The 16,939-nt window shown below is 43.4% G+C and overlaps 1 protein-coding gene and 1 pseudogene across 2 annotated transcripts in view; both read right to left on the bottom strand.

Annotated features, from left to right (window-relative positions):
- LOC311102977 (protein TALPID3-like) overlaps window positions 1-16,939 on the bottom strand; it is a 120,246-nt pseudogene that overhangs the window by 84,886 nt on the left and 18,421 nt on the right. The gene's annotated exons all lie outside the window — the stretch shown is intronic.
- On the bottom strand, window positions 7,451-10,103 carry LOC311102718 (putative E3 ubiquitin-protein ligase IRF2BPL; the record flags this gene model as incomplete). Its single annotated transcript, XM_084144091.1, has 1 exon — window positions 7,451-10,103. One exon carries the CDS (start codon window positions 10,101-10,103, stop codon window positions 8,112-8,114), a length of 1,992 nt encoding a protein of 663 aa, XP_084000217.1. The 3' UTR covers window positions 7,451-8,111.

Here is a 16,939-nt window from a genome sequence, read left to right as displayed (position 1 = left end):
ACCATGCATGAAATTACCATTTAGTAAGTACATATTTCATTTGTTAGCAGATATGTACAGAATCAGATCCGTATATAACGGCATGCTGTATGTTGACCTCTAGGGAAAGTTGCGCACTCATACGAAACCAACAACCATCTAATTTCCATAGTAGCGGAGTAGCGTACCAGTGAAGACGCTACTAGACTATACTGCTGACTACTGCAGAACAGAACAGGCTACGGTCTTTATTAACAGGACAGGGAAGGTATGGATTTTTGTCTCTCATATAAAAGGCCATATGTTTTTTGCACTGAGGGGGCAGTCCAGGCTGTCCAATACTCTATTGCTGTTTGAACACATTGAGACTCTCTGAATACATTATGTTCCACTGCCAGCCCCAAACTGTGCTTAAAGCCCCAATGCGGTTATCCCCATAGCAGCAAGCCCCAAACTACATCATTCTGCAAAACACATTTCTATGTAGTGTATTAAAATCAAGAAATAATCCAAATAAGAAGGTCTGAATAAAAAAATAAAAAACATTTGTGAAGAGTAGCAACAGCATCTTTTTAAACTCAATTCTACAGAAAGTAGCTCATTGCTGTACTTATTAGTTGATGACAGAAACCCCACAGGGATCACAGAAACGTTCCTTTTCAAAGACTTTTGTCAGCTGTATGAGGAAGTCTGCGAGGAAGTCTGCCGTTGCTGTTTGACAGTAGCGAAACAAGACCGGCAGCTTGCTACATCACCTCTTAATTAGCATCAGCCATCACAGTGCCATTCACACAAAAGACTGGTGGAGGACTGGAGGTGGGAGAGAGAGAGAACGATCCACACTTTACCCAGGTGACGACTGACGAGGGACTCGGAGGGAGGTGACTGCAGCTTTACTACAGTGCAGACACATGGAGGAGAGCAACACACACTCTCACAGTGGGGGGGGGGGGGGTTCCATAGCCTATTGGATCTGATAAGGCAGGAAAGTGTTAATAGAATCTGGCAACACTGTCCACAGGCCCCCATTCCCCACAGTCTGTCAAAATACTTATCATCACACTTGGGGTGAAGGCCCTGGCTGGCTGTTGTGGGTTGGAGGTATAATGCAGGTATGATCCCATTCAATCTCCAATCCCTTATCTCCGTGTAATGTTTTGGAAACACTACATCAACACTTTCTATGATGATCTGCTGTTTGTTTGGGCTAGGGAAAGGGGTCTCACGCTGTATTTGTAGCATAGCTCAATTCATTCCTAGGACTGTTGCAATATACAAAACAAAAGCACTGACCTAGACAGCGCTGAATAAAACAGCGGTCAGTGAGTCAGTGTGGATTGTGTTGGGGGTTGTTGTTGGCCTTAGAAGGCTGTTTTCACAGGGAGCAGTCCCCCATTGATAATTCACAGCAAACAGAGAGAGGGAAAGATCAGGAGGGTGTCAGAGCAAACTCCTCAGAGACGATTCTAAATGTCAACAGAAAGCTACTGAGACCTGGCCTTAGATATGGAGATGCTGCTATGAAAGAGAGGAGGCACAGAGCTGTTAGCTTCCTCTCCTCAGCTGTTGTTGCCAATGCTAAAGTAGATAATAGTGTGGTGACATTTAGGCCTACAGACCTACTTGATGTAAAAACTAGGCCTAGGCTACAATCTACTTATCCTGTCCCTTGTTGCAGTTAGAAGTCTTGAAATACATGACTCACTGTGTCTTTCATTCCCAAAGAGAGAGTAAAGTTATCTTAAACAAGGGAATGCTGTGTTCTTCGTGTTAACTATTTTCAATCTGTGGTTGTTATCACAATGTTAGATCAGTCAAGGCCAGAGACAAAGGATGCCTTGATACACAGTCGACTGACTCCCCCGGCTTGGAGCATGTGCTTTCAGTCGTATGCAAGCCTTTCTAAATATGTCTTAACAAAAGACAAAAGGAGATGCTTATATTCCAAGAAATCTGTGCACAGAAAACTAATGTCAAACTATGTCATACAAAAGCTTAGAGAGAAAGGGAGCGTGCAGGAAGAAGGGAGACATAGCGTTGTATCCTTGAGCGATGAATGTACAGAACATTCTCATTTGTGGCATGAATGTTGTAGGAACAGTGGGCCCCAGTAGAAGCTGATGTTCATGGCAGTCTGCCGTCTGAACTCTGTGCTCTTGGAGGGCTGGGGAGAAACCCAAGCAGCACGTGGCTCAGCACCCCTTCCCTTGCCTAAGATGGCTGCCACAGCCTGGTGTAAACAAGCCTGGGAATGAAAGATATTCATTTCTCCAGTCTCCAGCCTGCATGCCAGGGACTGCAGGGGCTGTACTAGCCCAGAGTTTTCAACATGAGAGAAAAATTACTGACAGCTCTAAAACCATGAGGAGGAAATGCTGCACTGAGCTATAAGGAGTATAATAGGACTAAGTTCAACCAGGATGGAGAGAAACAGATAAAATCTGAAAGGGCTATCATCTGCTACTACAGAGGAGAAAGCAGCTGACCTTGTTGTCAGTGTCTAGTTCTCCAAAAACAACACCCCTCTATTTGTGCCCCACTTAACAGGGGGACCCCTCTATGCTTTGGCGGGAAACTTCAGAAAGGCTGCACTAGGCTTCTTCTCCAGGGGGGAGGGCATTGGAATGCTAATGTTTTGGAATTCTTTGAGAAACCAAAACTTCTTGCACACAAAGGGTCTCAGCACTGGAAACCAGAGGAATTTTTTTTAATGAGTACTAGAAACTATTCTGCCAACCAAGTTAAAACATTAATTTGATGAGAGGAACATTTTGACAGACATTTATACACATACACACATTAGATTCAAATACAATTATACTAGTGCAAACAATACATATATTATTGAATACACAAAATATGTTTTTTTAAGTATGATGTTCCAGATCAGCCGTCAAAGGTGATAAACACAAAGACAATCCGCATTTAAACATCAATTTTTTTTGTCCAGCTAATGATCAAAACAAGTGAGTGAAGAGACAAGACACACCCTAAAACGAGATCACAATAAAACAACCTCAGCATTTCCTTTTCTGAGAAATAAAACGGGAGGACGAAGGAGAAAAAAAAAGTGGGAATGAAAAAGGGCAAATCAATTCCTGGCTGCGCTTCGGCTTGAGGCTGTGCTTCTGCAGAACGGAGTGGAAGGTGGGAGGGAGATACACATCGGCAGCTAGCAGCAGCTCATTCGCCAGAGAGGAATGTTTGAGATTGCATACATTATTATCTGTTAAGGGGGCCCAGGGCTGTGGAAGATAGTGCTGACATCACCGTCTATAAAAGGCTGTGCTTTGAAAGACACTGGGAGGGAAAACAAAATGGGAATAACCCTTTCCTCACACACACAAGCGCATACACTTCCCTAAAAACAGCAAGCTCGAGTCTTGACCAGATGAAAGTATTTTCCTTGTTTCTAGGAGAATAAAGGGAGGTGGGATTTCAATGCGGACCTATGATGTTTGTGCATTTCTAAACAATCTGCAATATGTAACATATACTTTGATAATATGCACCGAATACATACATACATACATGGCATGGACATTGTTTTGTTGCTATTCGGGTAATGTAGAATTACCTCAACTAATGCAAGGTTACAAAAGCAAGCAGGATTATATTCGATGCAAAAAATAATAATAATATTGAATCGGGGCACGACGCAAGTTAACCAAAAATAGAGAGAATCTGTGTAAGGAGAAAACATTGTCAGTCCAGCACACGCAGGGTTAACCTCCAGTCTGCCGTCTCTATCCATCCATCCCACCCTCCCTCCCTTTGTGTCCGCAGCACATTCCTGAATAAATGATGTTTTGAACAAGGCGGGTAACCCATGGCAACAGTAGAGCAGCACGGTGGCACTGCAGAGTCTGAGTAACCTTTGGAAAGGCAGTTTCTTTATCCACTGGAAACTTCTCCTGACTGGGGAGGAAGGGAAAAGGAGGGCGGGGGGGGGGGGGGGGGGACTGAGGCTGGCTTCCCTGGCTGGCCAACAGAAGGAAAACAGACTGCAGTGATTTGAGAATGTAAGCTGAAACAGTCAACTCTAAAAGCCTGGCCACTCCAGACTGGGTCTGTTTGAGGAGAGAAATGGGGTTTGAATGATATTTCAACAAGGTGATGGAAGGAAATATTCATTATCAACGAACCCAGTGACTTTCCTAAGGCCTATTTAGTGATTTACTGTTATGAGCAGTTATACTTATTTTCTCTGGAGGTAAATGTGTCACAAGAGGTGCTGGAATGGACTGATTAACTGGTAATGTAGGGCTTTAACACAAAATCCCCATTAACCTAATTTTTTAAAAGACAAAACCTACATTCTACAATACCGAAAAACATTTAAAAATTAATAAAGGATGGTCCCTAAAATATACCTTGGTCAAGGCATCAGAGATATCAGCCAAGCACTTAAGCGTAGGCTACATAGATCATTGGGTGAATGTGGAACAAAGAGGTTTGTCTGTGGTACCAGCAGGACCTCTCGCTTGGCCTCCCCTCTAGGCTTAGCCTATGTAATGGAGCAGAAACTCCCTGCCATTCCATCCCTCCCTCGCACTGCAGACCCCATCAACACCAGCATAACTGCCAGCCACTCCCCATGACACTGCAAATGCTTTGCTCGCACTAACAGCCACGGACTGACATTTACAACGCTCATATTTTCAATCATGTATTTGATCCGATTAGATATGTGATTAGTGCAATTCTTATAAGTTGCAAAGGGAGAGTATATACAAAACACTAATAAAAATGCATTAAGAAAATGTGGTCCTTTTTCCTTACACATCTTTTCAACAGACAACCTATAGCATTGGGTCGGCCACAGGCGAGTTATTTTATTTGGCCTTCCCAAAGTTTTTAGGATTTTATTTTTTGGTCAAAAAATACTGTAAAATCACCATGAATTCAGCAAAAAAAGTGCTTAATTTAGGAAATCTGTTCCCAAGTAACAAATGTGATCGTGTCTCAATGTAATTAAGGTATGAAATTATTGTATTTGAAAATAACAGTCTCTTTTTGGGTTTAGTTGTGGTCAATTTGCAGTGTACAAATTATTATAAAAAATTGTCCCGCGGCTGAATCTAGTTGCCTACCCCTGACTTATAGAATGTGTTTATCAACTAAACGGATTCCTTGATTTCATGCAACATATCAGCTATTCTATACACAATCTAGCATTTAGTTCGTTACCTCAGGTAATTAAGAGGTCTAATAGAGAGAAAAGAAGACAGAGTTGTGTTACAGCCAGAATGAAGGCAGTGGTGGTGAGACGTGTGTGTGTGTGAGGCTGCGTTTGAATGTAATGGTTGAGGAGTCTGGTGAATTCTAAACAGGTTGAGAAAGAGAGGGAGAGAGAGCCCTCCCTGATCTCTCCTTAGCATGCACACTGCAACCTGAAACCCAAATGAGTGTTGAGACAGCCAAGGGCACCTTAACCATTGAAGTGCTGTTCTGTTTTAGCATGACAATAGAGACATGCTACGTCCCAAACCAGGTGCTTTGTTGCCTCACAGCACCTGGGATAGATAGACCATCGGAGACGAAGCACTGCAATGCACCATTAGATGGGTAGCTACAATTCAACGCCTCAATCCTAGCGTACGGTTTCTATAAGCCTGTTTGTTTTGGGGGTATGTGCATGTTGGTAAATAGAGATATCGTTTTGCATATACTATAGTCAGACAATACCATCCGGGAGAAAAGATTGAGTGACAAAATGAGTGTGAGATTGTGACATTTGTTTATAAATCACACTTGAAGAAAGGGCGGGGGGAGTGTGGGGTTGTCGCTTACTCACTCAGACAGCTGCTTTCCCTATTGCAGTTTGAACTGATGAGCCAATTTGTGTGAACAAAATGTCAGAAACTCAACATTTTACCAACCCTGTCTTCCTCTGGCGTTCAACCAATTATTTTGACCATATAGTAGTATTCCCCAGGCAGTAAAAACCCTACTTTGAAACAGGGACAGAAACCAGGATACAGAGTATCTATAAATACCTATGGCAGTTGGAGCTATGCTTAGAAGACAGGAGTCTCTGAGGAAAAGTCATTCTCACCTCTCTCTATAGAACATAAAAGAACCATCTCATAACCCACCTAGGAGCAGGGATGGCCCATGATACTGAACAACGAATGCCACCTCCAACAATCAGAGACCCCATCTAAAACACAGACAATGTCAGCCCAACGTTTAGGCTGTTTAGGCCTGGGATACATCTGGGCAGCTGCTTTCATAGCGCCAGTCAAATACTTATCAATGGGCATCTCAAAGCTCCTCTTCTCTATTACCAGTAAGCCTTTAAATGTACATCTGCTGTTGCTCTTGGGAAAATAATACTGGTTTGTGTCATGTTTCCAGGACATACATAGTAGCCATTGTCTCGGTCTCTTCCTCAAGCTCACATATTGAAGGCTCCAGTTGAGCCTGGTTGGTATTTATGGGGTTATCTGAGCCATGTGGCACTGGAAACCATGCTGCCTGCCTGCTGCAGACCGTGTGTCAGTGTGTACATATGACCATTTGTCTCAGTAACCCAGAGCAGAGCTAGACGATTAGGCTTGACTCGCAGCTACATAACAGGCATGCATCAACTGTGCTCTCTCTCTCTATATATATATTTTTTTTTTCTTTCACTGGCCAATGGGACAGTGAGGAACTGTGTCACATGACCAGCCTGCCTGCTGCATTGTAAACGAGGAGGTATACTCAGGCATGTGCAAGCATTTTCACACAGACACACACACCCACAGCATAAACATGGAGAAATCGTAGTACTGCTTGAACATGCACCAATCCTATAATCATCAGCAAGATGAGCCGTCCTCAGTGAGAAGCATGCCATAAGAGCTGACTGTTATAAGCACAAGGAGGAGAGGAGAGCAACTTGACATTCCAATGCCAACTTGTTGAGGACTCTTTTTGTTGTCTTGTTGAGAAGCACAGCTGTTCAAATTGGGGGCCCATCCAATGCAAGTAAACAATTTGCCAATCAGATAGATGCAACTAAAGCAGCCTAACCAACAGACAGATACAGTAGAAATGGGAAACAAACACTGATTCACATGCATTTAAAATAGCTCTGGATTAACGAGTTTGCTGAATGACTAGAATGTAAGGTAATGTTACTTTGACATATTGAAAGAGGGGATGATGAATACGCATGGCACCATCTGATCTCTATACATTTGAGTCCAACGTTAATTTGGCTTTGCAGTAAGGTGTGTGTGTGTGTGTAATAAAACACATTTGAATATGAAATAAATGACTTTTGAACCAGATCTTAATGTCAAGGTTGTCATCTCCAATTACAGCATATCTTATGTTGGATAACATTGTAAATTGTTATAATGCTATGGTTGAGCAATATACATGGACAAAAAATATATATATTTGTTATACCTCAGTGACCCAGCTATTGTAACAGTCTAAACTTGTTAAATAAACTGACATTTCACCAAGGGTTAATATCAATGGAATTTATTACAATTTACTCAGCTCCAAGGCACGTTACAAGTCTTCTGTTACTACAGAAATGTATAAACAAACAGTTTACGTTAATGTACAGCTTTTTGCTCTACCTTTTTAAGCATCCGTGCATCATCAAAGCGAACGGGAAGAGAAATGAATAACACGTAGTAAAATATTTTCCATCACAAGAAGAAGAGATATTTGCTGTAAAGAAAACATCGAAAATGAAAATATTAAATAAACGAAAAAAAGTCCCCAGAATGATTTGTACCCAATATAGGAGTTAGGGCACATTTTCAAAAAATCTAACCTGTTATTGGATATTTACTATGAGTAGTTTCATTTTACATTGGGAGTTTAAACTGGCCTTTTTATAAATGAGTGCATGAGTTCAACGGGAAAAAACGGCAGCAGTGATTACAAAGTGAAAGTGCTTTGACTCGTCACTGCCATCCAAATACAACACTAATACCCGTCAAAACACCCTCCATAGAATTAGGTGACATCACATACTGTACTGTTCCGTTGCTTCAAAGACAGAAATATGAGAAGGGGGGACGTCTCTCTACATCAACTATTTTTGTACGTTTTGAGTATTCACATGTGTATACTGTATATATTGGACTAAAATGCACGTTTCTATGAGAGGCCATAAGACACATCTATGGGTCCCTCTCCTTTTTTACCTTAACGTCCCCAGCTAATATTGTTGCTATCTCACCTTGCATGAACGCCCAAGGCACATTAGAACCTACCAGGGGGCACTTTTCTCCGCTAGGACAATACACCTCGCCAGTTGCTCCCTGCGCTTTGATGCTCTCTCGAGAACAAGGGAAACAGAATTTATGGTTGGGAACTGACGGACACTGAACGAAATGGGTATCCTCTAAACGTTCGTGGCAAATGGTACAACACAGAGGTCCGTTGTTTGCCATGGGCGAATCTGGAATGTTTTGCGCGTGGACCTGATCCATGCCAGAATGCGCATTGGACTGGGAGGGACCCCCGGATAGATTGAGCTCTCCGTTACGGGAAGCCAAACGCCTCTGCCCCGAAACAGAGGCGGGCGAGACCGGGCTGCTGCTGTTATGCCTGGTGGATGTGGTGGAGTGAACGGAGTTGTTGTCCTTCGGAGAGTGCGCATTTCCCAACGTGTCCGCGACAGACATGAGCGCGGCCATTGGAGACTGTCCATTCTGGGGCGTTGATTCAGGGGGCGTAGCGCGACTTGAGTGAACAGAATGGCCAGGGCCGAGCGGCGGGGGTGCCCCGTGTGAGGCACCGAATGATCCGGATGCCATCGTCAGTTTTAACGCCTCGCTCTGGCTGGCCATCCACTGCTGCCTCTGTTGTTCTTGTTCAGATAGTTTCAGCGCGCTCTCTGCAGAGTCAGGTTCTGGGGAGGCTTTACGCTTACGCACGCCAGTCCTCGGTGCACTCGCAGATGGCAGGGCACGAGGGATGTTGACCAAAGCAGTGGGCAGCAATGGGTAGCTGGCATCGATGTAGGGCTGTGGCAACATTTCAACACCCAGCCCCTCTTTAAAGAATCGGACCGACTCGGGCAACAAATCACCCAGGAGTCGCCAGTCCCCAGAACCATGCTTTTTCTCATACTCCAAATATTTAAAACCCGAGGAGAGCCCTCTGCCAAAGTCCTTCATGCAGTCCTGATACATTTGTTTGGCCACCCCCGATGCGCTGGAAAATACATTACCAGATCCACTTGGGTACTCGATAAATATTTTCAATTCATAGTCCATTCCAGGCTTTGACACTGCATCGAAAGCAAACACCCTGCCCACGAGTGAATGATCCTTTTTAAATCTCACATCAAATGGGGAGCTGTTGGAAAGAGTAAGCAAAGTGTCCCTTACTATTTTGGGCTTGTTTGCCCAGTCTTCGTTTCTGTTTCTTAAACTTTCACTGAGCTCAGCCAAAGCCTCCGCATTACGCTGTTTCTCTTTCAGATCTCTCTCTTGGTCAGTGCTTGACACAGAACCTGGTCGTTTACCTTGTTCTGACATGGACAAAGAGGGTCCCACAATGGATGGAGGGGGGCGGCTGGACAGGCTATGCGAGGCAATGGCTGTTGCCGAGGAGGGTCCATTCAACATGGTCTGTGGGAGAAGGTTGGGTGGGACATTCATTTGTCCTGGGACCGCAACGAGACCATGGCTCCGACGGGAGTTCGGGCTCTGTCGGTTCAATTCTGGGGGACCATCGTCCGGTTTTGGGAACCCATTTGGACCGCTCATTCCATTGGGAAGTCTGCTGGCATGGGCGCCAATACTGGAGTAGTCAAAGCGAGGTCTCTCTGCGTTCAGAGAGTAGCGGTCCATTCCTGACTGTTGTTGTTTAGATGGTCCGTCCACATGGTTGATTTGCACTGTCTCCTTGGCTGATATTGCAGCCTGGGTTTTGACTGTGGGCGGCGGTGGTGGACCGGGGGATCTCCCCTCTTGGAAACCATGAGCACGTTTGAGGTGGCGTGCAGTTTCGATAACAAACTCGATCCGATCTGCACCTTCATAATTCACACAACCCCTGCACACTGCCTCCGTAAAATCCCAAATCATAGCCCACGGCATACGGGGTAAATCGCACAGGTAACATGACTGTCTCCGAGATAAAGATACGTGTGCAGAAGACATGTTGAATGTCCCTTGGCCTGGTCCTTTTCCCCCCAGATTAATTGTTTGCAATTCTTCTTTTCAGTCCGTGAATTTGCCCCAAAAAAGGAACCCTCTTCTTTTCCTACTCCTCTTCTGATGCCAGTAACGAGCAGTGATCGGTTGTAGGACTGAAATGTGCTTTACGCGCGTCTCACATCCTGACTTGGTTTGTGATTTGGAATTTTGATTGTGCCTCCACGTCTCCTCTCCCCAGTTTGGAATGCCACCTGGCTGGAGCAGTGACGTAAGCACCACGTTCCGCAGTTCATTTAAAAAAAATACATGCCACTTGTTGCTTTCCTTGCTTTCCTAACACGCAAAGCTCAAACCACTCCCTCCTAATCTTCTGAATGGACTGGGAGCTAGCAACACGAACGCACGATGCTGACCAAATTACATAAAGCAGAATATGGGTTTCTACAACACTGGCATTTGAATGTATTTTACTACTGGAAAATTATGTGTCAATATTATATTAGATGTCATTAATATACCATTCACTATTATTAAATACACATGTATTCTGTTTCAAAGAGGCTACTTTTGCTTATGTCAGCAAAACGAAACCTTCAATAGGATAAAGCAATTTATGATTATGAAACAATTCAATTTGTTATGCGTTGTGTTTGTTTTTCGCAATGCAGGAGCAGCAAAAAAAAAAAACATTCTCTTACTAAAACCACTCTTTGTATCGAGCAAAAAACCTGGTTAAAAGGAAAACGCCTGGCTGTAGTCTACCGTTATGTAATGGAGCAAAAGCCTTTAATATACCTTTATCTAGTTAATTTCTGATCAAAATAGGTTGATCATCTGATTTAATTTGGCAACATATTCATTGCAATAGACATTTGTGATTACAATAACCGTTAATCTATTCTCCAACAGAAAAAATAAGCACAGTGCGATGGCTAAAATAAATAGGGTGTCGATTCCTCTGCAAGATCCTCTGTAATAATAACACTGGGCTAGTTGAACACGAGCTAGTTTCCCTACATTTTCATTGTTTACCTACTGCAAAGACAAGAGTAGCCTGCTCTGCACACCCTCCATCCGCCCCCTTCCTTCCCCTTTTCCCCAGTCTCCCTTCCTGATTAACAACACCCAGTCGGCAGGCAGAGAATAAATGTTCCCCTGTTATACAACTGGGAGAGAAGGAGAGCGAGGGAAGAAAAACAAGGTAAGGCAGCAGAGGGAGGGAGGAAGGGAAGTATTTTATTGCAGTCTCCACATACCGCTGGCCTGGCACTGTACTCTATCGTGGTGGTGTGGTCCCTCCATCCAGCCAAGAAGGGACCAAGTATGGCCTTGGCCAAGAAAGAGTCAGCACCACGCCGCTGCTTTTCCAAAACAATGTTGCTTTCACTGCACCAAAAGTGTGCCATGCTGTTAGGCTACATGGGTACTGTTTGAACAACGGCGCACATGTGTGTAGTTGCGAATACTGTTTTGATACATTACAGACTCGCTTTAATTACAAACACTGATGTCTCTGAGGTGACAGAATATGAAGTATGCATCATGCAAAGTGTGACCAAATGAAATAAACGCACCTCAAAAAATAACCACATTTTCCTTGGCTTTACCCCATATAAATAATCAGGAAACCATGATTTTGTTTTATAGCCCTGCCAGTGGCAGGGGAAGCTAGAAATGTCACAAAAGGACCAGAAGAGAAGATGGAGTCCGGTTTTTATTCAGCGTCTGTGCCAGACACAGCAGGCTGAATGACTACCACCAGCAGCCAAGGTTGTTATGTGGACAACTCTCACTCTATTTGTGCACCAGGGATTGTGATGGACAGCCAAATGAAAGAGCAGCCATCATCAGTCAACAGAATAGAGCAGAAAAAGGTGTGGGCCGGGGAAGAAAAAAGGGTGTTTGTGCCATTTATTCCAACACTGGGCCTGCATGCCAAGGCGAGGCTCAATACAATTCCAACACCAATAGTTTTGCTTGATTTGAGTGTGGAGCCCAATCTCAAAGTAATAAATGTTCTGAATGATCCTAAAAGCATATAGCAAAACAGTGCCTTCTCCGTTAGGCTTTTACACATACAGTGGGGGGAAAAAAGTATTTAGTCAGCCACCAATTGTGCAAGTTCTCCCACTTAAAAAGATGAGAGAGGCCTGTAATTTTCATCATAGGTACACGTCAACTATGACAGACAAATTGAGGAAAAAAAATCCAGAAAATCACATTGTAGGATTTTTAATGAATTTATTTGCAAATTATGGTGGAAAATAAGTATTTGGTCACCTACAAACAAGCAATATTTCTGGCTCTCACAGACCTGTAACAACTTCTTTAAGAGGCTCCTCTGTCCTCCACTCTTTACCTGTATTAATGGCACCTTTTTGAACTTGTTATCAGTATAAAAGACACCTGTCCACAACCTCAAACAGTCACACTCCAAACTCCACTATGGCCAAGACCAAAGAGCTGTCAAAGGACACCAGAAACAAAATTGTAGACCTGCACCAGGCTGGGAAGACTGAATCTGCAATAGGTAAGCAGCTTGGTTTGAAGAAATCAACTGTGGGAGCAATTATTAGGAAATGGAAGACATACAAGACCACTGATAATCTCCCTCGATCTGGGGCTCCACGCAAGATCTCACCCCGTGGGGTCAAAATGATCACAAGAACGGTGAGCAAAAATCCCAGAACCACACGGGGGGACCTAGTGAATGACCTGCAGAGAGCTGGGACCAAAGTGACAAAGCCTACCATCAGTAACACACTACGCCGCCAGGGACTCAAATCCTGCAGTGCCAGACATGTCCCCCTGCTTAAGCCAGTACATGTCCAGGCCCGTCTGAAGCTAGAGTGCATTTGGATGATCCAGAAGAGGATTGGGAGAATGTCATATGGTCAGATGAAACCAAAATATAACTTTTTGGTAAAAACTCAACTCGTCGTGTTTGGAGGACAAAGAATGCTGAGTTGCATCCAAAGAACACCATACCTACTGTGAAGCATGGGGGTGGAAACATCATGCTTTGGGGCTGTTTTTTTGCAAAGGGACCAGGACGACTGATCCGTGTAAAGGAAAGAATGAATGGGGCCATGTATCGTGAGATTTTGAGTGAAAACCTCCTTCCATCAGCAAGGGCATTGAAGATGAAACGTGGCTGGGTCTTTCAGCATGACAATGATCCCAAACACACTGCCCGGGCAACGAAGGAGTGGCTTCGTAAGAAGAATTTCAAGGTCCTGGAGTGGCCTAGCCAGTCTCCAGATCTCAACCCCATAGAAAATCTTTGGAGGGAGTTGAAAGTCTGTGTTGCCCAGCGACAGCCCCAAAACATCACTGCTCTAGAGGAGATCTGCATGGAGGAATGGGCCAAAATACCAGCAACAGTGTGTGAAAACCTTGTGAAGACTTACAGAAAACGTTTGACCTGTGTCATTGCCAACAAAGGGTATATAACAAAGTATTGAGAAACTTTTGTTATTGACCAAATACTTATTTTCCACCATAATTTGCAAATAAATTCATTACAAATCCTACAATGTGATTTTCTGGATTTTCTTTTCTCATTTTGTCTGTCATAGTTGACGTGTACCTATGATGAAAATTACAGGCCTCATCTTTTTAAGTGGGAGAACTTGCACAATTGGTGGCTGACTGAATACTTTTTTCCCCCACTGTATGGATACAATTAAAACATAAGCTTATTACAAAACAATGTCACATCAACTAGCCTAACAAACCAATAATGTACATCCATCCATGTAAGTGGCAGTTCTGTACTATAAATATCACACGCAGAACTCAACATCGCAACAATTAAAACATCTGCAAATTCTGCCTCAGAAGACTTAAACGACCAAATACATAGCTTTACACAAAGCAGAGGAGGCTAGTAGTTCCCACCTGCCTCCCTCCTTCCTGAACGGATCCTGTGCTATCCCCACAGCCCCTCATGCATACACTGAGCCGCTCATACACCAACTGTGCTGATCTCTCTCTCCCTCTCTGTGTCTCTCTATGTCCCTCTCTCTTGCTCTATATGGAAAATTTTGCAAGCGTAGGGGTTAATTTTTAGCGTGCCAGACAGATGAATTCTGGGAAAGGCTTGCCAATGACAAACTGCCAACATTAAGCAGGCCTGACAGCTCCTCTCCTCCTCCAAACTGGGAAGCAGTTCAAAGTGCTCTTTTATTTGAGACGCTGGCAGACTGCCAGCAGCATGCAGATTTACATTAGGGCAATTCCACGCTAACGGAATTACGCTGAGACTGACCTTTCACTTTAAAATGTATGCCAAACAAAAACGATTGATTTCAAGATTTAACAAACCATACAACTCTATGCACAATGACTACTTTGAACAATTTACACAGTAAAATTAAATGTAAAATAATTTACTGGAAAAACGGTGTAGATGCTAAGTTTGGTAACAGAATTATGGTAAAATCTCCCTCAGTTTTATTCTGTTACCAAACTTTCTATCTGCACTATTCTTCCTATAAATGTGTTTATGTAAAATTCAGTGGAAATTGTTAAAAGTAGTCCTTGTGCAAAGTTCTATGGTTTGTTCAACTTTGAAATACATGGTTTTTGTTTGGTACACGTTTTAAAGTGAAAAATCTGAGTCTCCGCATAATTCCATTACTGTGAAATTGCCCTTTACCTACTCTCTCCTCTCACTCTCTGATGGAGCTGACAAATTCTGCTGCCGCTGCTATGGGGATCATTCTGAGCTAGGCGATAGAGCGAAGTGGTCCTGTAAATTAAACTTTCAAGTTTTAATGTCACGTGCACAAGTACAGTGAAATGCCTTTCTCGCAAGCTCTAAAACCAACAATGCAGTAATCAATAACAATGTTATAATAAAAAGAACATAAAAAGGTAGAACAAAAACACAAGAGAAATAAAAATAAGAAGAGCACGGGAACGTAAGCATACTATATACAGGGTCAGTCAGTTCCAGTACCATATTTACAATGTGCAGGGATACTGGCTCGATAGAGATAGATACATACAGTGCATTTGGAAAGTATTCAGACCCCTTGACTTTTTCCACTTTGTTACGTTAGTCTTATTCTAAAATTTATTAAATCGTTTTTTCCCCTCATCAATCTACACACAATACCCCATAATGACAAAGCAAAAATATGTTTTTGAAATGTTTGCAAATTTATAAAAAATAAAAAACTGAAATATAACATTTGCATAACTATTCAGACCCTTCACTCAGTACTTTTGGCAGCGATTACAGCCTCAAGTCTTCTTGGGTATGACGCTACAAGTTTGGCACACCTGTATTTGGGGAGTTTCTCCCATTCTTCTCTGCAGATCCAAGCAGGCTGTCATGTGCCTTTTACTGAGGAGTGGCTTCCGTCTGGCCATTCTACCATAAAGGCCTCATTGGTGGAGTGCTGCAGAGATGGTTGTCCTTCTGGAAGGTTCTCCCTTCTTCACAGAGGAACTCTGGAGTTCTGTCAGAGTGACCATCGGGTTCTTGGTCACCTCCCTGACCAAGGCCCTTCTCCCCCGATTGCTCAGTTTGACCTGGCGACCAGCTCTAGGAAGAGTCTTGGTGGTTCCAAACTTCTTCCATTTAAGAATGATGGAGGCCACTGTGTTCTTGGGGATCTTCAATGCTGCAGAAATATTTTGGTACCCTTCCCCAGATCTGTGCCTCGACACAATCCTGTCTCAGAGCTCTACGGACAATTCCTTCGACCTCATGGCTTGGTTTTTGCTCAGACATACACTGTCAACTCTGGGACCTTATATAGACAGGTGTGTGCCTTTCCAAATCATGTCCAATCAATTGTATTTACCACAGGTGGACTCCAATCAAGTTATAGAAACATCTCAAGGATGATCAAATCACATTTTATTTGCCACATGCGCCGAATACAACAGGTGTAGACATTACAGTGAAATGCTTACTTACAAGCCCTTAACCAACAATGCAGTTTGAAGAAAATAAAAAATAAAGTGTTAAGTAAAAAAAAGTTAAAAATAAAAAGAGCAAATAATTAAAGAGCAGCAGTAAAATAACAGTAGGGAGGCTATATACAGGGGATACCGGTACAGAGTCAATGTGCGGGGGCACCGGTTAGTCGAGGTAATATGTACATATGGGTAGAGTTAAAGTGACTATGCATAGATAAGAAACAGAGTAGCAGCAGCTTAAAAGAGGGGGGGGGCAATGCAAATAGTCCAGGTAGCCATGATTAGCTGTTCAGGAGTCTTATGGCTTGGGGGTAGAAGCTGTTAAGCTTGCCGTGCGGTAGCAGAGAGAACAGTCTATGACTTGGGTGGCTGGAGTCTTTGACAATTTTTAGGGCTTCCTCTGACACCGCCTGGTATAGAGGTCCTGGATGGCAGGAAGCTTCGCCCCAGTGATGTACTGGGCTGTACGCACTACCCTCTGTAGTGCCTTGCGGTCGGAGGCCGAGCAGTTGCCATACCAGGCGATGATGCAACCAGTCAGGATGCTCTCGATGGTGCAGCTGTAGAACTTTTTGAGGATCTGAGGACCCATGCCAAATCTTTTCAGTCTCCTGAGGGGGAATAGGCTTTGTCGTGCCCTCTTCACGACTGTCTTGGTGTGTTTGGACCATGATAGTTTGTTGGTGATGTGGACACCAATGGAAACAGGTTGCACCAGGTGAAAACACACTTTTATACATTTTTGCTAATTTATTGAAAATTAAATACAGAAATATCTAATTTACATAAGTATTCACACCCCTGAGTCAATGCTTTGTAGAAGCACATTTGGCAGCGATTACAGCTGTGAGTCTTTCTGGGTAAGTCTAAGAGCAATTCCACATCTGGATTGTGCAACATTTGCC

The sequence above is a fragment of the Coregonus lavaretus genome, assembly GCF_964263955.1.
Source record: "Coregonus lavaretus genome assembly, chromosome: 27".
Taxonomy (NCBI): Eukaryota; Metazoa; Chordata; class Actinopteri; order Salmoniformes; family Salmonidae; genus Coregonus; species Coregonus lavaretus.
Note: the sequence above shows the minus strand (reverse complement) of the source record. Positions and strands in the feature narration are given on the sequence as shown.